The sequence below is a fragment of the Panthera leo genome, chromosome A1 (assembly GCF_018350215.1).
Source record: "Panthera leo isolate Ple1 chromosome A1, P.leo_Ple1_pat1.1, whole genome shotgun sequence".
NCBI classification, from domain to species: Eukaryota; Metazoa; Chordata; class Mammalia; order Carnivora; family Felidae; genus Panthera; species Panthera leo.
The window spans coordinates 26,162,202-26,190,157 of record NC_056679.1 but is presented as its reverse complement, the minus strand read 5'-3'; the positions used below and the strand labels follow the sequence as shown (position 1 = coordinate 26,190,157).

The following is a 27,956-nucleotide window of genomic DNA, read 5'->3' as shown; positions in this document are numbered from 1 at the left end:
GCCAGTAATGACAGATGTGGCCAGCCAATTACAGACTGGAGATGGGTAATCACATCTTGCATTTTAAGGTTTAATCTGATCACCTCTGGGGTCAAGGAATGACAGTTATCGTAATGGCTAAAGTTTGTTTCCACCTCCACTTATGGACCGAAGTTCAAGCCTTGGAGGTCTGAAATGGAAACTATCTTTGTTCTGCAGTATGCATGTATGCATGCACAGGTGTGCATTCCTGCGTGTGGGTGCGTGTGTGCGTGTGTATGTGTGTAAGAGAGAGAGAGAGAGATTTTTTGTGCACACATAAGATGTTCCAAAGCTTGGCCTGTCACCCTGTCTCCAAGTTTACCTAGTAAATATTTCTTTTGAGAAAACGGGGAGTCAGGAGGCCTCAATTCGGCTTTCAGTTCTGCTACAAATCGCTTTGCAATTCCGAGGCTGTGGCTAATCTGTGAAATTAGGGCAGTCTCCAAACGTTTCCTTCTTCCTCTCCCCCACACAACTGAGAACTCCCCAAAGGCAGAAGCTCTTGTATCAATCATTGAATTCTCAGTGTCTAAAATAGTGTCTGGCATACAGTAGACGCTCAGTAAACACAGCAAACGACTGAGTTTCTTTCCAGTGACAATGTGGCGTGAGTCCACGAAATCACAATCTAATGCGTTGAGTTGATTCCAGCGCGTGCAGCAGATAACATTGGCTGTCAGCTCTCTTCTCTTCTCTGCCTACCGTGGAGACACCTTCGTGAACATTGGCACCAGAATCTAACATGTGCGAAAGGAGATGATGTTGAGATCTGCCAAATTTTTCTCTACTCCGGCAATAGTGGAAATGATTTGGATGAAGAAGAAACAAAGTATTGGATGAAGAAGAAACAAAGTATTAATTCGAAGGGCTGGTGATTTGCTGGTTTTGTTGAAGCAAGGTGTGTCTGTCAATCGCCCCATCCATACTCACAACTGGCCACCCACAACACTTGTCACCAAGGCCTCTATCCTCAGTTCCCCTTGGCGAGACAAGTCAAAGACTGCTGGCTAACAACGTCTGAGGGCTTCCAGTGACATGGCAATCATTCCAGATCTGGAAGGGAAATGACCAAGGAGGACCTTCTGCATTTTTGTCTGTTTCCATGAACGTCAGTCAGGGTTCTTGGATGCAAACAACACAAACTCTGACCAATGGAAGCAGAAGGGGGGTTTAAGAATTTCAGGTACCACAAATCAAGTGGGGTCCGCCCCTCTACCACCCACGCCCCCCCGCCTTTACCGCCACCCCCTCCAGTGCTGAATGCTGCTTGCCTCTTGGGTACCCCACCGCCAAGGTGAACGTTGATTGGTCCCTTGGTTTTTGTGCTGTTCAATCAAAATTCGAAGTTCCAAAAGGAGCATATGATTGGCCAATCTGGGCCTCACCAACCCCCCCCCCCCCCGCCAACCACAGGCATACACCAGATAAACTGCAGGTGCTGTTGCAGACTACTGCAATAAAATGAGTATCACAGTAAAGCCAGTCAAATGAGATTTCTTGTTTCCCAGTGCATATAAAAGTTATGTTCACAGTATACTGTAGTCTATTAAGTGTGCAATAGCATTACACCTAAAAATAAAACAAAGCACATACCTTACTCGAAAACTACTTTATTGCCAAAAAATGCTAACCATCATGTGAGCTCTCACTGAGTTGTAAACAATGATCGCAGATAACTGTAACACATAAAATAGTGGAAAAGTGTGGATATGGCAAGAACTGCCAAACTGCAACACAGAGACATGAAGTAAGCAAACGCTGTTGGAAAAATGGCACCAATAGACAGGCTCGACGAAGGCTTGCCGCAAATCTCCAATGTGTAAAAAGCGTAATATCCACAAAGCATAATATGGCAGAGCACAACAACACAAGGTATGCCGTATCTGTCCCAGTGGGCTCCCACAGTGGTAAAGAGGGTCCTAACTCTCACACGGCGGGGGAGTCCCCCAAGTAGAAAGGAGATGTGCACGCTGGTCAGCCACAGAAAAGTGACGGGTAGCCACTACATCACAACCCGATAGTGTAGCATCTGTGGGCTTTGATAATACATCATTTGTAAAGATGGGTAAAACCTAGAGCCTACAGTCACAGACCCGAGCACTCGAAGCGGGGCAGACTCGTGATGGATAGACATGGGGCTTATTCGAATTCCTGCTCTAAAGGCTGAAAAAATTACCAGCCCAAATTAAATTTTAATCACCGGGCAGCTTCCTGCAACTTCACCCAGAGCCATTTTAGAAGTTGTGGTTGAGTGCCACTGGTGTGCCCCAAAGTTCCTGCTGCCACCACGAATTCAGCCAAGGGGACTTCCGGCTCTTGATCAAGCTTCCATTGCTCTCTTAAGTCCTCCCACCTCCAAAACGCAAGATGACCCCACGCCTTGCTCCTTCTTAGCCCTGGGGTCACTCTGGAACTCCAGGGACACAGCTTCAGACCTTGGCCCCAGCTTCCCAGTAGAAGGGGATGAGCCAGCTCAACCTCTAGTTCACGGCAGCCTGACGGTGGGGTAGGAAGGGACAGAAGCCAGGGTGGGAGGGAAGACCCTTCTCAGCAGATAATGCTGATGTTCAAGGCAATGAACAGGACTGGGATCTACAGAGTGGGGGCAGGAGGGGAGGCCCAGATGGGTAGGGTGCAAGTCACGGCCGATGGACCCGTCCCAAACCAGCAGCAGTGACTCTACCAAAGGACTTGAAAAGGTGCATCAGTGTCACTCCCAGCCATCTGTTGCACATGTGTGCTTGCACAAGTGCAAGTGCATAAAGGTAGATGTGCAAGGATATTCACTAAAGCATTGTAGACAAACACACACACACACACGTGCACACGCACACACACACACACACACACACACTGGAAATAACTGCCTAGCAGTAATTCAACAAATTCTATACAATCATCCTAAGGGGTATTTGTATATGAATAAAAAATACTGGAAGGGTCGCCTAGGACCCGTGGGAATTAGTGAGAAGGGCAACGAAAAACCCTTACTTTTCACTGCGTAGCCTATTTCATTTACATGTTGACTGTGGGTACGCAGCCTCTGCTGTATAATTAGAACCACACATTTAGGGGCGCCTGGGTGGCTCAGTCGGTTGAGCGTCCAACTTTGGCTCAGGTCATGATCTCATGGTTCACGAGTTTGAGCCCCACACAGAGCTCTGTGCTGACAGCTCAGAGCCTGGAGCCTGCCTCAGATTCTGTGTCTTCCTCTCTCTCTGCCCTTCCCCTACTCGTGCTCTGTCTCTCTCGGTCTCTCAAAAATAAAAACCTTTAAAAAAATTTTTTTAATGATGTAAAAAAAAAACACAAGCAAAGCAAAGCAAGAAAAAGGCCGCTATCGAGCAGGCATTAGGGGTCAAGAATTTCTTCCCAGACAAGGGGTTCACCTGAGCCTGTGGGAAGGCAGGCTTCTCTCAGGTGAGAACACATTTTTGCTTGCAGGCCCAAAGGGATAACCATCTCGGCCCCTATCTTTTCCTTAATGGTCCCCAGAACCAGGTCTGTGCTCAACTCAGGCGGAGACTTACCTTCCGCCTCCTCCGCGGGAATGTGGACAAGATTTGTAAAAAGTGAGTCAGGGAGAGGAACTTTCTGGGCCTCACACCACGGTGGGGGATGGGACGGCCCTCTCTCCCCATGCAAAGGCCCGCTTGGTTTGTAGTTCTGTACTGATGGTGGAGATGTTGGCGGGAACTGGTGTGCGAACTCAACTGACCTCTAGAGCCAGAAAAGTCGTGGCCAGACTTTACTAACTGCTAGGTAGATTGTCTTCTTCTGGGCTGCCGAAAGCAACCCCCCAAAACAGCTCGTATCAGAGCTGGGACAACAAGAAATGGGGAGGAGGGCGAGGATGAGCTTAATAAAGGGCCCTTAAAAGAAAGAAGGAACTTCCCCTAAATTCCTACTGACCCTGGGACACTCTCTCCACACAAAACCTTGAGAAGCCCGGCCACAGATGCCTGCAAGGGAAGCACTGGGGTGCGCGAGCCAAAGCCAAGCCGAATGCCTCCGTTCTTCCCACCGCTTCCTGCTGCCCCGGACCTTCCAGGCTGACTTTCCCCGTTTTCCTCAACGCTTCTGAGCTTCTAAGAGCTCACCTCGGTTCATGCGGCACAAGGAAAAGTGAGGGACTGAATCCCTTTCCCCCTGCCCCCACAGCCGACCAGGCAATCTGTAGGGCCCGAACACCAACGTCCGTGGGTCACATACACTTCAGTTTTTATCCCTCCGCTGCAGGGAAGCTCCCAGTTCAGAGCCCTTGGGACGCGGGTGGCTGGAGGAGGGCCAAACTGCTCCAGGCAGGTGGGGAGCCTAAGCCGGTCAAATCCGTCCACTTTAGGGTAGTGACCGCCACATCTGGCTGGGCTGCAGGCCTAGGACCTTCCTCCACTCAGATGCTGACGGTTGCTGCCAGTGTTCCATGGAAGGCCCTCAGCTACCAAGGCAAGATGACCGAGCCCACTCCATCCTCGCACCCACTTATCCGCATCCTTGGGGAGTTCCAGCCCTTTCCGCAGTACTTGAGAAGGGTCCTGCGGTGGGCTTCCCTCGCCCAGGGCCCTTCCCCAGACCCCTGAAGGGGAGGTTCTTTAAACTGTCCCCCAACAGCGTGGGCCGGGACTCGCCCTCATTCCACTTGTCTTTTGAGACCCCCCCCCGCCCCCCCCCCCCCCAGGCCCGCCGGCCGCTGCCTCCAATCCGGCCCTCGGCCAGGGGGTAGTGGTGCAAGGCAGACTGGCTTAAAGCGCGGCCACCCCTATCCCGGCCCCGGGCGCCGGCGGGTCCCCGGCCGCGGAGCCCCAGAGCGGCTGCGCCCCCGGCCCCTATGCGCGCACAAAGCCGGCGGCCGCCGTAACCCTCGGCCCCGCAGCGTTCGGCCGCTGGATCCCGAGCCGGCAGGGGTCCCGGGCGGAGCGGCTCCGCGCGCTGCGCTCCGGCCGCCCAGCGCGGGGAGGACGCGCGGCAGCGCCAGCCTCGGGGCCGCGCTGGTTAGGTAGCAGGGGGGACCGGAAGGATGGCGAGGAAGTAGGAGAGGGTTTCCTGAGATGAAAGATTACTTCCGTCCGGGCTCTGGCCTCTCTCTGGAGCCGGCTCGTTGGGGGCTGGGGAGCGGGGTGCGCGGGGCTCGGGGGCCGCGCCTTGCCACCTGCAGCGCCCGCAGCCGGCGGGACGCGCGCGGCCGGGTCGGGGGGCTAACGCGGGGGGATTCTTGCAGGTGGGACTCGAGGGCATTGCCTAGCGCCCAAGCCATGGTGGCCAAACAGCGGATCCGGATGGCCAACGAGAAGCACAGCAAAAACATCACCCAGAGGGGGAACGTAGCCAAAACCCTGGTAAGGCGGGGGCGGCGCCGGCCGGGCCGAGCGGGGCAGGGCCGGCGGGGGCGGGGCGGGGCCGGCGGGCGGGTGGCGGGCGCGGGGCCCGGCCTCCCCGCTCCCCGGCCTGGGCCCGGGCCCGCCCCTCCCGCGGGGTCCCGCAGAGTGGGCGCCGAGTGCCGGGCTCTGGGGCGCGGACCTCGCGGAGCCCTGGCGGGCGGCGAGGGCCGGGTCGGTGGTGGCCCCTCAGGGGGTGGCCGCCGGGGCTACCACGGAGGCGCGGGAGAGCCTCCCCAGGAGAGAACTGGGCCTTTGTCTCCGGGAAAAACGGAAAGTCCCATCCTTCAGGAACAGTTAAACCAACTGCGTGACACAGGACCCGGAACCCAGTAGGTGCTAGAACGTTCGATGAATGAATGAGCAGGTAAATGGAGGCCTCCTATCATCACCCCCTTCCAAGCTCCGACTCCTGGCCTCCACCTTCAACAGACACCCACCAGGATAAGGTTTCCCCTCCAGCCTCTTTGTTATGGCGCTGAATAAGTTGGAGGGGCGCAAAGAGCGAAATGAGGTTCAGACCCATGTTTCCCTCCATCCTCCTTTCTCTCCTAATCCTCTTCTCCAGGGAGGCCTCTCGCTACCGGGCTGAAGTTTAAATGCAACATTACTCTTGTTCACCCTGTAAATTCTGACTCATCCTGATGGTATGATCCAGAACTTTGGAGACTAAAGCTTTGTAACTGGACTTTAAAGTAAAATCTGTGCCTTATGCACCAGGGTTAGTTTTAGCAAAGCAGAATGTCTTCAAGAGAAAATGCCAGGTCCGTGATTTTGGACACTCAGAGACATGCCTGGGATGAGTTGTTGGGCAGTGTTGGTCTCCAAGTCTGTGAGCCAAGATGCCTGGAATCTGTTACCCCAGACACTTAAGTGAAGTCCAGCTGAAGCTTTGGGTTTGGCTGGAAAAGCTCGCAGACCTGATGAGGCACTTCCTTTTAGCCAAAGAAATGATCCTGGTTTGAGTAACTGAGCAAAAAGCTAGAGCTGCAATGATCACACCAGAATTCTTGCAAAACTGAGCAGTACCACGGCAGAGAAATCTTAGGATCAAACTCTGTTCTACTCAGAGCTTTATCCACAGTTCCAGGCTTAACTTATGCTGGAAATTCTCTCATTGGGAGTTAGATCATTTAGTTGTGACTGAACAGTAACATGCTAATATACCATTGAATTGGAACCATTTTTCACATAGATCTATTTTTCCTATTTCTTTTTACTCAGAAAAACAAACCTTGCTGTCCAAATTGACCTTGAGAAACAAATTTTAATCGGTGTTAAAGCACTTAGGGTTTTATATCCCTAGGAGGTCACTTCTTCCTAGATATCATACAGACTAGCTGAGGTACTGAAAATCTCCATTTGTGTGGTTCTTTTGAATGAACTAAGAAACTACAGAACTAACAGTTATGAACTAAACTCAGTTGACAACATATCCCACTGCAAAAGTAGCAACACGGTAACTGATTTGCAAAGCTAAGTTATCCATCCCGGCTTGGTGAACTCAAGGTCAGCCACCTTTAGCTTTTCAAGACCATTAGAAGGTGTTTGAGACCTGGGGGAGGGGAGAGGGCGAGTTAGTGGCTTCAAAATAAGAAAAGAAAATTTAAAAATTGGAGGAAAATATTTAAATATCTAGGAAATGTAGTTACTCTCATTTCAACTCAACTCAACTTTCAAAGCTACATTAGGACGAATGTTTAATCTATGGTGTGAGTGAATTTTAATAGGTTCGGATATACCACGGCTTGGGGCCCTTCAGAAGTGCCTGGTACCTGTGAGGATGTTCAAACGGCCCTACTACATTTGTAATGAAAGGCTCCCAAACCAAGCCATGATGTATGTTTATTTTCAGTTGGCTAGGAGAGCCTTTTGGTTAACTTTATTGTAAATAGGCCAGCATCCAAAAAGAAAACCAAAGTACTTTAAGCCCTAAATCTCATTTTCCTAATTACAGGTCAAACCCAATTATACTTTGAAAGAAGTAACTTGCAAGAGATAACTTGTTTGGGAGGAAATTGGGAACATATGAACAGATTCGAACTAAAAAGTCAGCATAAGCAGTCAGAAATAAACCCCTTCAATTGTATGCAGATGCTTCAGTATTTCATTAGCTAATAGCTATGGAGTAAATCGATATTATTCTCCCAGATAGCAGATATATCCAAAAAACAAAGAAGTAATCATTTTGTGATTATACGGTAGTAACTTCTCCAGAATGAAGGGGATTTAAAGTTCAGAGTTCTGAGTTACCCTGCTAGTATATAATCATGGGGGGAACGAGCCCCTGACATTATGAGGGAAGTAACATACTCCTATTTGAAATGAACCATGTCATTTGCAAGATTCTGCTGCTTTTCTTACCTTTACCAGCGATAGATTCAGGCTTAGGTGAATTGCCCCAAAGGGATTGTGCTGGGTACCGCTTCCAAAACAGGAATTCAGAGCTCTCAAAAAAAAAAGGATATATTGGTGTTCTTGAGCTCTGAAAGTCCCCAGATCATATCGAGTCACTGGAAAATGCCATCAAACAGATTTTTGTATTACATAGTCCAAGCTCTGCACGTTGATAATTTGTGTTTTTCTGCAAAGGAAAAATAATGGACTCCATTGCTATCTGCACCAGGCCAGTAATTCATTTACAGGCTCCTGAATTCACTTGTTGGCTTTGCTGGAGATCAATGAGCTTTTTATACAGCGTTAGTGGGATGACAGCAACAGAACTGGTTTCTGGTCAACAGTGACAGATGGGTTAGGAAGTTAGTGAAAGAGGGTGGGGACGGGGTGAGTGCCGCACTCTGTTCAGGTAACTTTATTTGATATCTCTGTTATTTACGTGATCTGGCCTTGACCTGGCGTTAGGTGCCAAAGAATGACACAGTGACAACACTGGTTCAAGTTATCTTACGCAGTTATGTAAGACTGATTTTGTCCTTGTCTGGTCAAGAGCGGGCACCTATTCCCTTGCAGTGCGATTTGTTTGTGCAGGCTTATATACTTGGTGGTGGAAACAAGCTCGTCGAGGACAGAGAATCGAAGGGTTTTAATCCTTGGAGTCTGCCTGCCACTAACACTTTAATCTCTACTCTGGTATGGAGAGAGTCAGGGATAACCCTATCACCAATTAGGAAGTATTTACAAAAAAGGTAATATCCTTCCTAGATCCCGTCTTTACTCTGCTTGACCTAAGAAGCCATATTTAATGACGTTTGTGTGCTTATTCATTCTTCAGTGAACACCTATTGAGCACCTACTATGTTTAAGTCCTGTGCCAGGCATTGCTATATACATTGACACGTGAAAGAGACACAGTGCCTGCCCTGGTGGGGTAGGGTCTGGTGGAGAGACAGACAGTAGACACGTTATCATGAGAATAAACATGAGATACAAACTGGGATAAATGCTGTGAAGAAAACATACATGGCGATTTAAGTGGTAAGGGAACCCGCTTGAGGTAGAAGAGAGAAGGCTGTCTCAGAAAGTAACAGGTAAGCTGAGAACCGAAGAATTGTTGCCTTATTTATAATAAAATGAATTCTTGTATTGACGTGGGTAACAGCCTATTTCTGGCTCACACACGTGAGGAAATGTTAGTGAGTTATTTTCCTCACTCTAACATCTCCCTTTTTATTGGAGAAGATCGCTATTTTTTTGGATGCCTCTCTCAAAAAAAAAAAGTTTTTCCTTGATCGATTTGATTTTTTTAAATGTTTACTTATTCATGAGAGAGTGAGAGACAGAGTGCGAGAAGGGGAGGGGCAGACGGAGAGAGAGACACAGAATCTGAAGCAGGCTCCAGGCTCTGAGCTGTCAGCACAGAGCTCGACGCGGGGCTCGGACCCAAAAACCGTAAGATCGTGACCAAGCTGAAGTTCTACGCTTAAATGACTGAGCCACCCAGACACCCCCATCGGTTTGATTTTAAGGACCAAGCCATACCTGCAAATAGACCTAGAGGGGTTGTGGATGGTTGTTCTTATTACGTCTGTGTTTTTAGTTTGAGGGGAGCAGGAGGTGTGCAGGGACTGGGTTCATGTGGCCATTCTGCTCCCCAGGGAAGGAAGAGATTTCTTCAAAGTGTAAGCTTCATTTGGGTTGAGGAACTTTTCTCATTACAAAATGCTGCTTCCTTTGCATACGCGCTCACCGTTGCTGTGGTGCTTCCGCCATTCTGAGAATTTCCACAGCACTCACCTTCCCCATGTTCTTGGCGTGTGGAAGGTTTTGAGAAAATGGCTGTTCTGTGACCTTATTTGGAATCCACAGATTCGGGAATTTAAGATGATTCTGTTAGTGGAAACCACCCAGGCTCTGTAATGAGGCAAGTCTAAATTTGAATCCCAGCCAAATTCACAAACTCTGGGTGTCAGTTTCCCAACCACAAAATGGAGTTGATAACACTTGCCTGGCATGGAGTTGTGAGTGGTGGAAAGAGTGGTTGTAGATTGCCTAGGATAGAGCCTGGCATCCAGTGTGCCTTCAACAAATGGAAGCAATTATTAGGACTCTCATTTGGGACTCCCAAATCACTGTATCAGTTGGTACTTGTACCCCATCTGTCCCTAGAATACTTAAGGGTGCCAAGTATGCTGAGTTATAAGAGTATAAATAAGGTTATTGGTTAATTTTTTTCACACCTATCTGGATCCTTCACAATTGGCTTTATTCAGCTATTCCCTGCCCGTTGGGCATTGAGAATGGATCCATCTCACCCATCGTGGTATTCCCAATCTTTAGTAGGGTCTAGTAGTACCCCACAAATGTTTCCTGAATGAATGAACCTAATCTTACTTTACCCCATTCCCTTTCAGAGGCCGCAAGAAGAGAAATATCCTGTGGGACCATGGCTGTTGGCACTGTTTGTTTTTGTTGTCTGTGGCTCAGGTATGGGTTTTTCGCTGACTTCATAGACCATGCTGTCCTCTGTCCTTCAAAAACACAGGTTTTATTCACAAGAAAATAGACAAAAAAAAAAAAAAAGTATACACACACACACACACACACACACACACACATTGTTCTGGGATTCAAGTTAATCTCTGCCTGAAGCCTTCATCTTAATGGGTTTTGATTTGGTCTCTAGTCCAGTAGAGCAAATATGAGTAGAGACAAAATTGATATCCTATCAAATCATAATCATAAAATGATTACACTGAGCAATTAAACTGGCTGTTTACACTTTAGAGTTCAGTAAAACACAGCCTAAAAAGGGCATTTAGAACAGAAAGTGGAACACCTGTCTGTCTACCCAAGGTAGATCCAGATTGCAGAGAAAGGGAGAGGCTTTATGCCTTTCTCAGAGGAAACTCTACAGAACTCATAAATAGAACTGAGCCTTTGACCTGAGCCTCAAGGTACAGTCACCTCACACTGAAAGGTGGCCAAGTTCAGAGAGCTTTGCTTACACTCACGTGCAAACATGCGCACACACAGGGGAGGCTTGAGCAAAGGATCATGCAGTTGTCTCTAGTTGAATTTGGTTACTGGGAGTCTTGTAATTCCTGGTCCCCATGGGTTGGGTCTCTAAGATAGTGGTAAGTGAGGAATAGTGGGGCTACTTCTAACAAGGCAGGCCTTCCGAGGTTCCCGAGATCTCTCACTCGAAGAAGCAAAACTGCGCACCCCATTCCCAAGGATGTGACTCGAAGGGAATATTTTACCCAATACAGGGAATCCCTCTTCTTTAACAGAGTTTAGCCAACCTCTACTGGAATACTTCTGAGGGTGGAGGGCTCACTTCTTCAAAACGCCTATCCCATTTCTGTACAGCTCTAGTTATGTTAGAGACCTCTTGCACCTTTTGAACTACACTGAACTATCTTTTCAGTAGTTCAGGTGCGAACTCCTAAAACCGCAAGGCATGGGCTCATTCTCTTCTGAACATCTTGAATCATCTTGACTCTTCGGATATTTTAAAGATGAGTTTAAATTCCGCAAACTACTTCTCTCAACTTCTCCCTACTTCTCTCAACCTAGCCTCAAAAGATGTGGTTTCTAGACCCCTCTTCTGGGTACACTCCATGAGTGTCTTAAAGTATACAACATTTGCAGCTGTAGAAGTTGGTCTAGAAGGGGTGTGACTGCTACAGAGGCATTAGGATTGCCACTGCCCTTGATCCCATCGCTCTGCTTCTATTAATGTGACCCAAGCTTCAGTTTATTTTCAGCAGTCACAGCACATCCTAGACTCACATCGAGCTAAAGGATAGCCTGGCCCCTCCAAACTCTCCTTAACATAAGTGCTCTACAAGCTTCAGAGAAGCATGTACATACCTCCCCCCAATCCAGAGCTGTCCCTTACCCCATCACACGTTGTTTATTTTGTTCATGACCCTCATCAACGTATGACATTATTTACTTTGCTTCTTTATTATATATTTCCCACTGCTGGGACATAAGCTCAGGGAAGGGAATGTTTATTTTCCATTAAACCGGTAGATTCTTACAAGTATTTAGCATATAGTGAGTGCTCAGTGTGGTTGGCTGAATGGATTCACGGATGGGTGGATGGATGAGTACAGCAAGATGTTCCCCATACTATAGATATCCAGCTGACTTTCTTGAGACCTAATATAAAGCTTCATGAATATTTCTATTAAAATTTTATTGTTGGTCGTCAGTTGTCTTTTTATAGCATAGCCACAAAGGCTAGAAATACAGAAGAACATACATAGTAAATGGCTTGCCGAAATTGCATTATCATGTACGATATGGTCAGTGACATATGATACGGTCGGCGTATCGCTTTCATCAGCGACGCGTGGTTCAGAACGCTGTACAAAATTCCGAGGAATATGGTGCATTAATGCAGCATTTCCATCACTGCCTGCATATTCGTCTGCCGTGCGTTGCCTCAGATGATTGGTCTCTGATTTTCACCCAAAAACAAAACGAACAAAAAACCATGTGCCTTTAGCAAGCCATACAAAAATCAAGAAAAATAAATCTATGTGAAAAGGTGATCTGCCCTTTCAGGCCTTATGGCCAGCCTGTAGATTGTTAGATCTTGAACCTTGAGCCTCCTATCTAATCATCTTTCTTTGCCAGCTTCATAGTCTCGGAAAGTATACTGTACCTCCAAGTCACTGATAAAGTCTAGACTTGGAGAAGCCCATGGAACACAATTCGAGACAACTCCCTCCAGGTTGACTTTGAACCTCTCTGCAAAACTTGTCCAAACAATCGTTGTGTCTTGGGGGCTTGGCGGGGTCCGCTGTGTGCCTGGCACTGTGCCAGGCTTTGGAACAACCACTTTCAGGAGGCTGCGGGCAACGGGAGAGGCAGATAAGGAAGCTGTCAGTTGTACCCAGGGCAAGAGTTCTATGATAGCAGAGTGCCCAGAGTGCTTGGTGGGCACGGATAAGGGACTGTGTTAGCCTGCTCAGGCTGCTATAACAAAATACCACGGGCTAGGTGGCTTAGAAGTAGCAGAAATTTACTGCTCACAGTTCTGGAGGTTGGAAGTCAGATTAGGGTGCCAGCCTGGTCTGGCGAGGACCCTTTACCCGGTCACAGACCTCTCCTCATATCTTCATATTGTATCCTCACATGGCAGAAAGGGTAGAGAGCTCTGTGGGGTCTCTTTTATAAGAGCACTGATCCCATTCATGAGGTCTCCACCCTCATGACCTAATCAGCTCCTAAAGCCCCCGCCTTCTACCACCATCACATTGGACATCAGGATTCCAGCACGCGGATATGGGGGAACGCAATCAGACTATAGTGGGGACTTCTCAGTCGTACTGAGCAGAAGAGAAAGCTTCCCAGAGGAGGTGCCATTTGTGGTGAGTTTTGAAGGACAAACAGCCAGACAAAGGAAAGGTCGTTCCACATGAGAGATTACTACGTGACAAAGGCACATAGACTTGAGATAGCGTGCCGGGCTCAAGAATGGCCAAAGCCCAGTGGCAAGGACCTGTGAGTCATCACGCAGCCCGTGTTGTCAGGGACTACAAAGGTACAGAGCCAGTATTGTTTTCTTTTTTGGCGTCCAGATACATATTAACCGGTGCCCTCCCCAGTCTGCACCGTGAGGTAGCACATGGAGGGGGTTAAGTCGATAAAGTGATTTGGTCTGTTTTTCCCAAACCGGTGTTAGTTCTCAATATCCACCCTTTTCAAAGGGCTTGAAAACCTTCCCTAAGTTACACTTTAATTAAAATCTTGCCAGGCTATCGGTCTATATAGTAGGAACTATATCTCCTCCCCCCGCCCCCCCCCCCCCCCAACCTCCGGGTAAATTGGGACATCTGCTGACAGCAGTCTCTTGGAACCCTCCCAGTCTCCATTCGTTTTCTCAGGGATCAAGTCAATTGGCTCTGTTATCCTTTCTGGGATGGGAGATCTATCAGGGGGCTGGAATGGGAGCCCGCAGGGCCCAGAGACGTGGATTTAAAGTGGCTAAGAGGACACAGCACTTACTAGCATGCCACACCCCCCCTGTCTTCACAGCCTGTTCTCTCCCGGTGTCGCTTCTTTAAATCCTTGTCGTCAAGACCGCGTTGCTTTTATGGAGAGGCTAGTTAGGAGTTGGTTAACATGTTACCATGATCCCTAAGTAATGGGCTTCATCTCTTTTTTAATCGTAACTAAAAATAATCCACTAACCCACCTTTAATTTTTTCTTTTTTTTTTTTTTTTTTTGCTAACTTACCTTTTTTTTTTTTCCCCCCTGCAAGCCTCAGCTCAAGTCAGGCACTGTTCTCACAGAAATGTGTCACTCTTCTCAGCTTGTCCTTGGTGCTGTGCCCTTCCTTCTATCTTTGTACGCGTGCTTTTCTAAGCCAAACATGTCATGAAAAACACAATAACTCCTTTAGGTCTGTCCCGGTTGCCACCTCGCTGGGATTAGTCACGATTCAGTTCGTCTTGCAGAGCCTACTGCCCTTCTTGAGTTTCTCCTCCTTCAGGTTGTGGGGCCAGTGTCTTCTCTATATTTAAGAGAGTGTCATGTCCTAACAGCTAGCCATGCCGTCTGTGGGTTCCTCTGCCTCATGTCACGAGCCTTCCTGGTGAGAGGATGACGGAAGCCTCGTGTCACTATTCTCTCTGAGGCCAGGTGGCTGGCGGCTCATATGTTGTATATTTTTATACAGACGGGGAAAATATGAAAGCTTCCAATATTAACGAAGGTGCTGATCAATGATCTGATTCTCTTGAAAGACAACGCTCCCATCACCTCACTCTGTTGACCCACTCTTCCCATGATGATTGGTTGGGCAAAGTGCTCTTTTTAGAAATAGTGTCCGTGTACCTAGGATAGGTAGATATTTGGGTCAGGCAAGTAATAAGGAATGCACATCGTATCCGTTCTCCTGGCGAGATTGTGGGAAAGGATCAGGACCGGGGAAACGTTGGCATTTAGGCTCATGCACTCTTACTGGCCACCCTTACTCCACTTCGTGTGGAAACAAAACAAGTTAACGAACCTCCAAGAGGTCACAGGACCCCTTAACTATATGGGGAGTGATGTGTCACAGCAGTCTTGACCCCTTGCTTCTTGGCTTCTTCCCTGTGGCCTTCCTCATTCTCCACACATGCCTTTAATGCCTGCGGTGCTGATAAGAACAAGATAACAAAAAAGAAGGGAGAAGAACCAGGAGAGCAGCAAGGGTACAGAACGCAGAGGCCCCTGGCGCAAACATGCACCCAGGGAACACTCACCCCCTCATCAGGAAATCAGATAAGAGCACCAGACCTCCTGGGGCTGCCCTGAGGCCCCCAAGATGTGAGTCCAGCCCAGGTACACGGTGGTAGCCTCTAATACATTACCCCGTTGACATGCAGTTGGAAGGAGGCTATCTAAATGCACCCCTCTTCAGAGTAAGTAAATTTCCACTCTCCATGATTGCAAAAGGGCTCTTAGGCAAGACGCTTCTTTGAAGCCTGACCGGTTGGCAGGAACAGGATGAGAGATGAAGAGGCCTCAGAGAGGAGGGTAGTTCTGGAATCTGCCAGAGGTAGGTTCAAAGCCTAAGATTCACTGTCAGCTGGACAGCCTTGGACACGTTATTTACTCTCTGTATCGATTTCCTTATTGATCAACTAGGGATAAGAGTAGCCCCTCCAAAGGGCATTGACTGCCTCCGGGGATATTAAGCGCTGGCCCACAGCTCGACACCTGCAGCCTCAGTCACTACCACCATCCCCATCAGCGTAGCCCCGATAGTGGCACCGTGGGTGGGAGGGACTGGTGTGCCATGGAGGGGGCTCAGGTTTCCATTTGCTTTACATCTTTCCCGGCTGGGCCTTCCGTGGGCAGCCCATGAGCAAGGCTCAGCCACTCACATGGGTCTCGCTCTTCAACGGTAGGCCCGGCCTCTTCGCTCCAAGGATGAGTGTCTGCAGTTTGATAACATTCCATTCCGAGGGTGTGAGCCTATCTTTCCATGATAAAGCTTCAAAATCTTCCCGACCTCCCCACGCAGGGGAAAGGAGGAACCCACCTACAGACTAAAATCAACAAACAGGGGTTTGTAGTTTACGTCGATATCAGAAATACCTGTTTCTGATATGTCGACCTGAATACACCGCTGTTTTGCTATAAAAGTTCTCTTGGTGAGATACAAAAGCTCTGGGAACAGTACGTTCTTTTGAGACACAGTATTATCCAGATAGAGGACATCTCAGGGCCATATGGTTCTTTGTTTTGTATAATTTGGTAACTAGCTGTATTGTTAGTATATACATCCTATCAGAAATCTGAAACCTGTTTCTCAGAAAGCCTGTTACGAGAAAACGTCATATGAGGTTTATGTTATGAGTTATGAGTGTCCTCAGATAATTATTCCAAACTTTTCTTGTTCAAGTCTTGCTTGGCCTGGGAATTTGTTTTGCTTGGGCCTTTTTCACTGGTTACATTTGTCTTTACTTGATTTCCTAGGGCCCCAGATCCACACTGAAGCCTTAAGGATTCAAGCATCCCGCCCCCCCGCCCAGCCCCCCTTAGAGACTCTGCTGTGTTTTTCTTCTCTTTTTATAAAAACACTGTCTTCCATTTCTGCAGGCAGTGGGGCCTCTTTCCAGATAAGCACCTCATCCTGTCTCTCCTGGCCCTTGGTTTCAAACCTGCCTCTTTGAGAACCGTGTGATAGCTTCTGAAGAGTGCTGGTTTTTATCTCGAGACTCAGAGACAAGCGTGACCCAGAATGTCTGTCTGAGGCGGCAAAGATGCCGTCGCTCAGACCAGCCCGCCGCTATCTCTGGGAGACACTTGCAGTCCTGATGCACTGCCCCAGACCATGAATGAAGCCAGTCACCCTGCTGTAACCCTGGATTTTCCTCTACTTTTGTCCTCAGCTCCTTTAAGAGTTTTCTAGACAAGGATTCTGAGGCCACGCCCAAGCTCCGGGGGAAAGTGTGCTGCAATTGATTAACAATGTCCATCCTAAACCTGGTGTGGACAGCGGGGTCCCGTGCTCCCCCTTGCCATCCCTGGCCTTTCCGTGATGGGAGTGCCACGGGGTTCACAGGACAACTGTCTTCCGCATTCCCAGCTTTCCTCTTTGACCAGAATGCCCCCTGGACTCCACGAGATTGATTAGGTCTTTTCCTTAACACGTTCGTTGTCCAGACAATCGGGCTGTTTAGTCAGCATATACGCGCATCTTGTGATCCTGTAGCATGATTTCCCTTCTCCGAGCCCCGTGTGAAACTGCACGGTGACAGATGGCAGCGGCCCGAGACCAGGCTCTTTGCAACCTGCTTGTCCCCTCCCCTGTCCTTACCCCTCACTGAGGTTTCTACTGGGATTAATGGAGTCCCCGTTTAATTCTTATTATCCCTTGATTCCCAGAGGGAAACTCTCACACATCAGCCGTGCCCCAGCTCCCTCCCTCAGACCGTTTCTCCCTCATGTATTCCTAATTTCAATTTTATTTCTCTCTCTCTGGCCAAGCCTGATATTCATTTCCTAATTAGGGATTATGAGAATTTTAATGGTTACTGAAGCCTGAGCATTCTTGAAACTGATGAGCTTATATCCCCCATCAAAGGGGAACCTCTTGGGTAATAGGATTAACGAGTGGCTGTTATTTCCTTCAGACTTTTCTATTTCCCCGTGTGAGCATATATGACTTTTATAATATAGAGAAATACAGAAAACCTTTATAATCTAGAAAAAATTAAGTGTATTTTAAGAAGAAAACATCTTGACTAGTGGTTTTTAGCCTGTTTTTAACAAGCAGCCAAACTCTGTTCATATCTTAGGAACAAATGAAAGAGCAGCTGTTCTGGTGGAAGTGGGATCTGTGTGAGTGTGTGTGTGTGTGTGTGTGTGTGTGTGAGAGAGAGAGAGAGAGAGAGTGAGTGAGTGTGTGTGTATTTGTGTGTGTGTGTGAGTAGGCGTGTGTGTGCATTTGTGAGTGTGCATATGTGTGTGTACATATTTGTGTGTGTTTACATTTGTGAGTGCGCTTGAGAGTGTGAGCGGATGTGCGTTTGTGTGTGTGTATGTGTTTGCGAGTGTGTGTCTTTGTCTGTGTTTGTGTAGGGGGTACCTCCGGTGTTGCTGGATATTCTGGGTTTTTTCCATCCCCGGACAGGAACAGACATCTGGACCCTCTTTGCCCATCAAATAGGAAGCTGCGTCTGGCCCGGAGCTGGCCTCTGTCATGACAGAGCTCATGCCTCTGAGCAAACGGCCTGCTAGGTTTATTTGGCACATGAGTTGTGAGTAGTCACACTGTTTTCTGGGCAGGGACATTGCTTTCGTCTGTCGGTTAAGGGGCTGTAGGCTCCCGTATCCCCCAGGGAATCTGCCTGTGGACACAGGGGAGGTGGGAGAGATAGCATGTCATAGACCAGGGCATTTTTCAGGACAGCCTATTCAGAACGGATGTGAAGAAGTAAATCCCTGAGATGTTCTTGGCTGGGCCTGAATCTCTCCCATTCCCCAGTCTCATGTTTCAAGTGGTCCAAGGATCTCCCTGTACAGAAGGCCTCTCCATTTCTGGAAGGGCCAACACCCCTGTCCTTCCTAGGACCTACTGTTTCTGCTGAGAACAGTGTGGAGGAGGGAAAGGATCAAGCCACGTGTGTGCCAGCTCCAGGGCCAGCCTCCCTGGGTTTGAAACCCAGCTCTGCCACCTACTAACCATGTGGCCTTATCCAGCTTATGCCCGTTCTAAGCCTTGGTTCTCCCATTCTTAAAAGACATGAGAATGGTCCCTAACTCCTAGGACCTTGGGAGTTGATTGTTAGTCATTATATTCATGGCCCTTAGTCACGCTCTCTCCCCACATCTCAGCCTCCCAGGCAAGGTTCTGATCAAGACTCTGAATGCTCACAGAGAAAGAAAGATAACATTTGGATCTTCCTAGTGATTTTGCTTTATGGTGGTAAGAAAACTTGTAGGGGGGAGCATACTAGCTCTGAGATCCTGAGGAAGCTGTGGTGATGTCAGCCAGAGGTCGGTGGGGTCACCTCTGTAGGGGCAGCGGGAGCCTCCTCTCTATTTCTAGAAAGAATTCTTTATATAAACTAGCTAATAGGGATGAGCAGGACCTGTTCATACAACTGTCTTGGCTACTTACTATACACGTATATTTTCTCTTCTCGTCACATAATCCCTACGAAGGAGCTATGGTACTCGTTTTTCCAGATCGTAAAACTGAGGCTCCTAGAGGAAATCAGCTAGCATCGCACAGCTAAAGAGTGAGAGAGCCAGTACCCAAACCTGAACTCGAAACCCTATTACACTGCCTTCCCTCCCTCTTACCACTTCTCCCAAAAGTACTACCAAGCAGAAGGTTTCCACCCACCTTAGGCCTTCAGCATATGACCATGTATCGAAAAGAATTCCTGTTAAAACATCTCCTACTTTCCCTGCCAGAAAAGGTGCGTTGTCCAGAGGTTCCACGTATACAGCCATCCTGGGTCTGCTCCCAGATGGATAAAGCCTTGACCCAGCCGTGGGCTGCTTGTTGACTGGGCCACCGGGGCACCCGACCTCCTTACCCTTTTCTGGACCTTGCTCCAGGACAGATTTGAATTCACCATGTCTACAGGTCGACCCAAAACACTGGCCTTTCCTGGAGACCGCCAGAACTGTCTCGAAATTGTGACACCCAAAGTGGCTGTCACTCCCCTGAGACTGACAAGCAGGATGTTTGAGGAGCTGGGCAGCCTTGGAGGTCTTCTATTTCACCACAAAGGGAAGACTGAGGACATGCCTCTGCCGAGAAACTCCTGCCTCGAGACCTGACATGGACACTCTGGAAAAGATGTCTCCTCAGCCACTGGCTCCCTCAAGGTGACCTGCATCCTCCCTTGTTCCATTCCCTGTACCCTGTGCCTCATGGAGCACTTGGGTTTGTGTCTGGTCTGCGGCTCGAAGAGCGTTTCTGCTGTCTGCCATTTTACTGTGGATAAAGGGCATCACGCTCTTTGCTAACGTCCCTTCTCTTCACAGTGCCTTTCTGCCCTCTATCCCAGGCACCTCTGTCTTTCCCCTCGTCTCCATCTCTGGAGACGCTACCAGGAAATGCTACCGGAAATAGCATCATGCCTTCGACTCCCTTTGTGCTGATTCTTCCTGAGAGCTTAACCCGCCTTTGCGATGTCTCCTTTCTTGACGTTTCTACTTGTCTCTCACAGGACCTATACTTTTTCCTACCAGCTTTTTCATTTTTTAAATGGAAAATAATCAAAATGATGTGATTTCTAGAGTGGTCTTGTCCTCCTCAATGGTATTCCTGTGGCTTCTCTCAATCTCTCTTCTCAGCAACTCTCTTGAGCTCGCTTATCATCAACCTTATTTTCAATAAAAGTGGCCTTCTGAAGCTTCCTGTTATCTTGCAGGCAACTCCGGCAGCCTCCCACTCTCTAGCTGTCTCCCTTCTGTCACCCCTGTGTCCTGGCGCTCCCAGTTAGCTGAGGTAGGTCTATCTCCAGGGTAAGAGTGGGCTGGGATGACACAGTCCCAGGCCTTAAGGAGTTTATGGTCTTTCATGACTTTCCTTCCCCGCCAAAGACCGGGCTCTTGCAACATCGGAATCTAAAAGCAGTTATTTGATGTTGTTTCTTGGTTCGCAAAATAATTCTCTGAGGTTTATGATATGTGTTTTCCTCCATGCTCTTTGCAATTATTCACCTTTCATTTTCCTCCAAGAAATATTTACTGAGGACCTGCTACGTGCCTGGTGCTGAGCTAGGCCCAGGGTGGTCATGAGCAAAATCATCCACGGTCCCTGCTGTCCTGGAGCCTACAGTCTGGTGGGGAAGCAACATAAGTTCACCAAGTAGTCATGTTGAAACCTGCGCGATTTCAGTCATGAAAGCGGAGGAGAGACATGTAAAGCTGTGAAAGCATATAAGGCAAAAGGCTGGGCAAGTGGTTCTCAAAGTGTGGTCCCTGGACCAGCAGCCTCAGCATCACCGGTGACCCAGTTAGAAATACACATTCTCAGGGCACCTGGGTGGTTCAGTCAGGTAGGCATCCTACTCTTGATCTCAGCTCAGGTCTTAATCTCAGGGTCCTGAGTTCAAGCCCCACGGTGGGCTCCCCCCTGGGCCTGAAGCCTACTTAAAAAGAAATACACATTTTCATTTCCCACTCTAGACCCACTGGATTAGAAACTCTGGAGGTGGGGCCCAGCTTCTGTTTTCACACATCCTCAGGAGACTACCAAACACACGCAGGTTTGAGAACTCTTGCCTCAGATGGTCAAAGAAAGCTTCTCTGCAGAAATAACTTCTGGATTATAAAGGAAAACTAGGCAATAGGGTAGGGCGGGAGAAGTATTTCGTACAGAAAGAGTGGCATATGGAAAAGCCCTGTAGTAAGAGCAGAGAGTTTTGAAAACATGAGGGATTAGCCCAGGAGAGAAGAGTAATATAAGATACGTCTGGACAGGTTGATAGGACCAGGATATATAGGTCATGGAGGCCACATCAAGGATTGGGCAATAGGAAGCTTTTTGATGTGCTTGAAACACAGGGATGACACAATCTTACTTGTTTTCATTTAAAGAATAAATCTAGCTACAGTATGGAGCAAATATTGCAGAAGAGCAAGGGTAGACCAGTTGGAGGTCATGGCAGGGGTCTGGGGAAAGATGGCGGTAACTTGCACGAAGGTGGTTTCTGGAGGGACGGGGAGAAAGGTGCATAATCACAAGATTCTTAAAGTCCACAGGTGTTGGTAATCGGTTGGCGGTGCCGAGGATGACTCTTGCGTTTTGAGCTTATATGCAAGATGGAGGGTAACAAGGCCAAGTTCGGCAGTGGGAAGGGATCCTGAGAAGGTCCTGTTGAGTTTGAAGCGTCTTTGAGCCACCTACGTGTAGATATCAATTCAATGATGGAAGGTGTGGGTCTGGAGCTCTGGGAAGTCAGGGCTGGCAATACACACAGGTGAGTCAGCAAAAGCTAAGGGCCAACTAAAATTGTGGGGCAGGGTGAAGTCACCCGGGAAGTGAGAATGTGAGACATGAGTGAGAATAGAAGAAAGCCCGAGTGCTCACTGAGAGGTGTCATTATTCTTGTTTATTGGTCAGATGGAGTTAGGATGACCCCTGTAAAACCCATTTAGTGTAAAGAGCCAAAGAGAAGAAAACTAGAAAACCAGGGAAATATAGTGTCACAGAGGCCACGGGATGAGAGGGTATAGGAGGGAGTGGTCAACAATGGTGAGTCAGGAAGTCAGGCAGCAGGTAGCTGGAAACTGCCCATTGGATTAAGTGACATGGAAGGCGCTTTGTGTCCCTAGCAAGAGATATTTTCGGTGGAGTGAAGAGAGCAGGAGCTAGAATAAAGTGGATTGAGGTGGGAATTGAAAGCAAGGAAATGGAGAAAGTGAGTATAGACAGTTTTTTAGAAATGGTTGCAAAGTGGAAGAGAGGGCACCTGTTGGTAGCAGATGTGGACTCGGGAGGATTGTTCCGGTTCATTTGATTGTTGAGTGTGAATGTTTCTTGTGTGCTAAAGCCTGAGGATTTCGTTGGAAGGGGATGGTTAAATAAAAGAGAGATGTGACCATCCGAGGTCACCAAAGATCAGGATGCCAAACACAGGTTGGAGAGGGCAGGGACCCGGGGATTCTGTAGCTCCTGCGCTAGCCTGGATTTTTCTGAACCCCAGTGACTTGCCCGAGGCCAGATGCCCTGACCTGGAATGTCTGCCTATCCCTCCTTTCCTTGGCATCTCTCTTCCCTGCTGTCTGGCTTACCCACGGCCCCTTTCCTACAGCCTGCTCAGCTGTTTTCTCAGCTTTGTTCACCCACTGTTAAGTTATTAACTTGTCAGGGTCCAGACTCCCCACTTCCTTTCCCACTTTGAACCCACTGTTGGCTCCCTTCCTGGTCGCTGCCTCGGGAAGCCAGCACGTGGAAAGCCAGGGTGACTCTGCGGGTCATTACTGGCAGGCACAGAGACGTACAATTAACGTAATTGCTCTAGAATGTTGAAGGCTTCTTAAAGACATTGATACAACTGAAAAAGGAATAATAAACGCAACCCACTCTCCCTTATCTCAAAGGTGAAGGCAAATGGTGAACTTAAAACAGACTTTACTCACAGTAATTTCTCCAACCAGGTTCCATTTTAAAGAGTCACCTGTACACCTGTTAAGGACCATCAGATTTTTACATTTAATTCACGGATTCAGTAGGGTCAAGGGTGATCTTTAATTAGTTCTTAAAGCAGACTTAGGAACTGGTAAGTTGCTTTACCAGAAGTGTTGCTACTCCGAAACAAAAAAAAATCTCATCTAAGACTCTTTAGAGAAATTTGCAACCGTTCCGAAAAGAGAATTGAGTGGCTTTATCATTACCAAGCACTTTTGAAGTCATGAATTAACTTAATGGGGCATGATGGACCTAAGGCACAGACTGTTTCCTATTTGTTGACCTACTTTCTGCTGATAACGATGTCCTGTCTAAGGCTAAAATGAAGGGAGAAATAACATTTTTGAGCATTTTATTATGGGCAGATTTTTTTTTGCTTCTATCATGATCTTCATTCCTTGCCATCCTCTGAGATGCACATTATCTACAGCTTTACCAGTAGAGAAAGCAGGGCTCCGGAACTGTGTGGGAGTTTCCCGAAGTTCACACCACTAGGGAGAGGCAGGTACCACATGGTACTTGAGCTCTGGTCTCGCGCTCACGCACAGAGAAGCAGCGGTCATGACCGGAGAGATGGTAACAATAGCAGTAGCTCCCACGCATCGAAACCTCAGTGTAGGCAGAGCCTTCCTACGTGTCGTTATCGTTTAATCCCTATGACAGCACCGCAAGCACCATGGTTCTCATTTCACCCAAAAGGAGGTGGTCTGGAAAACGTTAACTAATCCGTCCGGTGAAGAACTGGAATTCAGACCTAGTTCCATCTGACCCTGCCCTTCCACGGTAGACTTGTTTGTCAAGGTTAGGGATGCTTCCCTGACCCCAAGAACAAAACATGAGGCATGGTAGATGTAGATATTCTTTTTCCTAGTGTTGTCCAATATACAGCTGCCTCCCAGCACTCCCGTTGAACTGGAATACGGCATGTTTATTTAACGTTTGTTCCTTGTCAGCCCTGGCAGGGGAGGACAGGAAGGTCAGCCATTTCTGTGAGCTTATCCATTTGGGGAAGGTACTTTCTCACCCCCTCAGCAACTTCTGCTGTCAAGACCCACCCCCAAACCCGGGATGGGCCAAGGAAACTTCCGAGCACAACCATAATGGAGGATCACAAGTTGTTGAATTCACTCCTTCGAGAGGACAGTTCACACAGAACTGGCTAACTTCCATTTTCTGTGTAATTCTAAACGGTCTTTGTGTTCAGCTTGGTCGATAGCAACATAGTAACAGAAGAGGGCCCAGCACAGGCTGGTTTGGTAACACCAGAGAGGTGAGCAGAGATCATCACTGAAATAAAGGACGCAGAAGCAGAAATGAGAGCCCAGAGCACAGCCAACCAGAGCTGTCTGGGTCTCAGATCAAATACCTTGCACACCCCGCGCCAATACTCCATCGGGGTCTTAGCAATGACTGTTTTTCATTATGGTCACACTGAACCTTCGTGAAAAATTAATATTATGTCAGGTTTGGTGTATATCCAATTTAGGAGAGTAGTGATGATGCGTGCAGGGTTTTTGTTTTGGTTTAGTTTCGGTTTTTTAGGAAAAAAATGCATTCATGCTTTATCTTTCCTTCAAATCTAGCTGTCCAAGGAAGATCCCCCAAGGCCCTGTGTGTTACTAACCTCTGCACACCCAAAGCACAGTACCTGGGGCACAGTACGTGCTCACTAATGTTAGATGATGGAATGTCAAGGGCTTGTTTCCCGAAGGTTCTGGATAGCCTGCTTTAGCGTGGCCGCTCAGCTCGTCCCTGTTTATCCTGTTTTTAGACGGGATTAAATGAAATGATACCCAGCCTCACCTCCAAGAAATCATGCAGCACGTGGTAGTGACAGTTCTCACCTGTTCTCGTCCTCATCAAGCCTGACCACCATTGCCCACTGGGGAGGGCGTAACAAAGACGCTGCGGCCTTATTTTCCCCGGGACACATTTAACCCCAATAGCTAGAACCGGGCTGGGGGAGCTAACTCGCTCTTAGCAAGATAAGCGGGGGTGCCAGGTGGGCTTCCAGGCTCCCCACCCCCTCGGTCAAAAAATCCTGGTGGCTCTGGATGAGAGGTAGCGGCATTTCAGAGAAGTTACAGGCAGCCAGAAGATCTCGCATCAAGGGCTACCGGCATCCAGGGGCCCAGTTTGATGCATCTGCTCCAAGCACCTGGCCTGCATTCCCTGCTCGGGGGCCGCTCATTTTCCAGGTCACTGCCGTTTTGAAAAGGCAGCCTCGCTGACCTGTGAAATGAGTGCAGTGCCTGTATGAAAGCCCCGTCCCCTCTCCCCAGCAGCCACAGGACACTTCTGGGGAAGGGGGCCAAATCCGTGAGCGCCTGAGGGATCTCTGGCCTGAACTCCTGATGGAATTAGCAGGAGTTATCTATAAATCCCCGAGGCATCCATCAGCAGACAGAGCAAGGCTGCCTTTTTAAAGAAGTTCACTGACCTCTTGTTAACTTAACTCCTTGTTAGGAAATATCTAATCAGCTGGATGCTAACATGTCAAGGGCCCAGGGGTCAGCAGAAGCAGGGTTCGCTGTGGGCTTGGGTTTCCAGCTGTGTGCTGCCTGCTATCTGAGCTGTCTTGTTTTCCTCTTTCAGCTATCTTTCAGATCATTCAGAGCATAAGGATGGGCATGTGAGAAGGCCTGGGGATTTGACCCTGCCCCCTCCCTCTGGAGGGCGGAGGACCACTTAAGCTTTTAGCCAGGGATCTGTGGGAAGCAAACAGCCAGCGCCGAGTAGAAAAAAAAGGCTCCCTCCATTGTTCCCTGATCACTTCATCGTGGATGTCAGACCACATTGCCTTCTCACAGGACATCTTGGTACATCCGTGTTCTCGAGCGGAAAGGACATTTTGCTTTTCTGTTGGTGGGATTGGTAGCTCCCAGATGTCTGCGGCAGCACCCTGTCTGGTTTTGCCCCTGGTCTCACAAATGTATGTATGTGGCCCTCCGAAGGATCACCAGGTTACTTTCTATGGATACAGCCTCTCCTCCGTTGGGGATTGGTTTTACGAATAAATGTCTTTGTTCAACCTTATACCATGTGTGGGTTACAGTGAGAAACCTGAAGTGAAGAACATGCCAGAACAGCTCCAGGTGGGGTTGGGGTGGGGGGTGGGGGACAGGACTAGACGTTTGGGAAAGGGTCAAGGAATCTGTGGCTGGGGAATTAGAGCTAGATTTACCTTCGAGGTCTTGGCCCAGAATGAAGCCCTGGGCTGCTCTCATGACCTTGGATTTTCCACACATTTTACTTTTTTACTCTTTTTTTTTTTTTTGGTTTTGGGCGGGTTTTTTTGTTTGTTTTTTGTTGTTCTTTTTTTCGATGCAGAAAAGCCACCTACAAAACGTGTCAAGGTTCGACTAGCTGTTATCTGCTCTTTGTCTGTCTTAGGACTTGACGAGGAGCAGGTGTCTGAGGCCTCTTTATGAAAACCAGCCAACCTCAGGACCCAGGAGGGCTGGAGTCTCATCTCACTCTGGGTGGTCAGCCTGGAGGCTGGGAGAGTTTGGCCCAGGGCTGGTGGGTGCTCACCTCTCCCTGGCCAGCCTCCCCACAGCCCCTCAGAGTGTGGTCTGCCTACATGGGCATCCCAGTGTGTGGCGGGGGGTGGGGCAAGTGGGAGATGCATCTCGAAATGCAGACTCCGCGGTTCTACCTCAAGCCTGCTCAAATTAAGTGCGGCAGGTGGGGCCAACGCTAATGTTTTGTACAAGCTGCCTGGGTGAGGCTTACGCACTCTAAATTTTCAGGACCACGATCCTGAGAAGGCCCGGCTAAAGAGAAAGTTTTGTCCCATTCCAAGCAGCAAAGACAGCCCCCGCTGAAGCTTGCTCTTAAGCGAGGCCTATCCTGCGGGCACGGCTGGCGGAGGAAGGGGAGAATCGGCCTGCTCGGTTGTTCTGACTTCTGCTACGGCCTCAGGAAGTCCGAGGGGTGACCACAGAGATCGGGATCGAGATTAAAGATGTTCAGTGTGCAACTTTAAACAGTCCTGTGTTGCTTCTTAAAATTCCATCTTTGCATTCTTGGCAATTTTGTTCATTCCTCAATATTGGGAGAACTTTAAACGTGGAAGCGGTGGCAGTGGCCAGGACTTCTGCCAACCACTCCGGGGGCTTTGTTGGAAATGGTGCACTTGGAAATGGGGCGGGGGGGGGGGGGGGGGAGCTTTTTGTCCACTGGAGTCTTTTACGAAACCCAGACCCTTCAGTGATATTCTTTAGGGCCTTCTTTTCTCCCATCCTCCTCCTCCTCCTCCCCCTCCTCCCCTCCCTCCTCCCTCTCCCCCTCCCCTCCCTCTTCCTCCCCCTCCTCCCCTCCCTCCTCCTCCTCCCCTCCCTCCCCCTCCTTCCCCTCCTCCTCCCCTCCCTCCCCCTCCTTCCCCTCCTCCTCCCCTCCCTCCCCCTTCTTCCCCTCCTCCTCCCTCCCTCTCCTCCTCCCCCTCCTCCCCTCGCTCCTCCCCCTCCTCCTCCTTCCCTCCCTCCTCCCCTCCCTCCTCCCCTCCCTCCTCCCCTCCCTCTCCTCCTCCCCTCCCTCCCCCTCCTTCCCCTCCTCCTCCCCTCCCTCTCCTCCTCCCCTCCCTCCCCCTCCTTCCCCTCCTCCTCCCCTCCCTCTCCTCCTCCCCTCCCTCCCCCTCCTTCCCCTCCTCCCCTCCCTCCTTCCCCTCCTCCCCTCCCTCCTCCCCCTCCTCCCCTCCCTCCTCCCCTCCCTCCTCCCCTCCCTCCCCCTCCTTCCCCTCCTCCTCCCCTCCCTCTCCTCCTCCCTCCCTCCCCCTCCTTCCCCTCCTCCCCTCCCGCCTCCTCCTCCCCTCCCTCTCCTCCCCTCCCCTCCCTCCTCCCCCTCCTCTCCTCCCTTCTCCCCTTCCTCCTCCCCCTCCCCCCTCCTCCCCCTCCTCCTCCTCTCTTCCTGCTGAGAAGAGGGTTTCAGGCCTGCTTCAAAACCAGCAGCCCCAAGGACAGTCTACCACCCTTGTGCTCCCCACCACTGCCACCGC

At 49.1% G+C, this 27,956-nt stretch overlaps 1 protein-coding gene and 1 long non-coding RNA gene across 12 annotated transcripts; one reads left to right on the top strand and one right to left on the bottom strand.

The window, feature by feature from the left end:
* Window positions 1-41: 41 nt before the first annotated feature.
* Window positions 42-4,664, bottom strand: LOC122211160. The gene is made up of 2 exons (XR_006198545.1): window positions 3,552-4,664; window positions 42-1,165 (listed from the first exon to the last, which is right to left on the bottom strand). It is a non-coding gene; the product is annotated as an uncharacterized LOC122211160 (long non-coding RNA).
* Window positions 4,082-26,935, top strand: SERP2 (stress associated endoplasmic reticulum protein family member 2). 11 transcript variants are annotated; one of them, XR_006198303.1, is made up of 7 exons: window positions 4,084-4,146; window positions 5,240-5,357; window positions 10,208-10,280; window positions 19,403-19,647; window positions 25,556-25,779; window positions 26,354-26,482; window positions 26,713-26,935. XR_006198303.1 is itself a non-coding variant. In XM_042923844.1 (5 exons), exons 1-4 carry the CDS (start codon window positions 4,130-4,132, stop codon window positions 19,597-19,599), a joined length of 405 nt encoding a protein of 134 aa, XP_042779778.1. In that variant the 5' UTR covers window positions 4,083-4,129; the 3' UTR covers window positions 19,600-19,647; window positions 19,830-20,054. The 11 variants fall into 11 exon arrangements, 8 of the variants coding, with proteins under 8 accessions (XP_042780006.1, XP_042779778.1, XP_042779715.1 ...); XR_006198271.1 differs by lacking the exons at window positions 26,354-26,482; window positions 26,713-26,935 and adding an exon at window positions 20,196-20,272 and having other exon boundaries at window positions 4,083-4,146; window positions 25,556-25,996; XM_042923844.1 differs by lacking the exons at window positions 25,556-25,779; window positions 26,354-26,482; window positions 26,713-26,935 and adding an exon at window positions 19,830-20,054 and having other exon boundaries at window positions 4,083-4,146.
* Window positions 26,936-27,956: the final 1,021 nt, after the last annotated feature.

Excerpts from the sequence above, each read along its gene's own strand:
- SERP2 (XM_042923781.1), top strand. Across the intron at positions 5,358-10,207 it reads GGAACGTAGCCAAAACCCTG|AGGCCGCAAGAAGAGAAATA; the intron begins GTAAGGCGGGGG and ends ATTCCCTTTCAG. Across the intron at positions 10,281-19,402 it reads TTTTGTTGTCTGTGGCTCAG|GTCGACCCAAAACACTGGCC; the intron begins GTATGGGTTTTT and ends CCATGTCTACAG.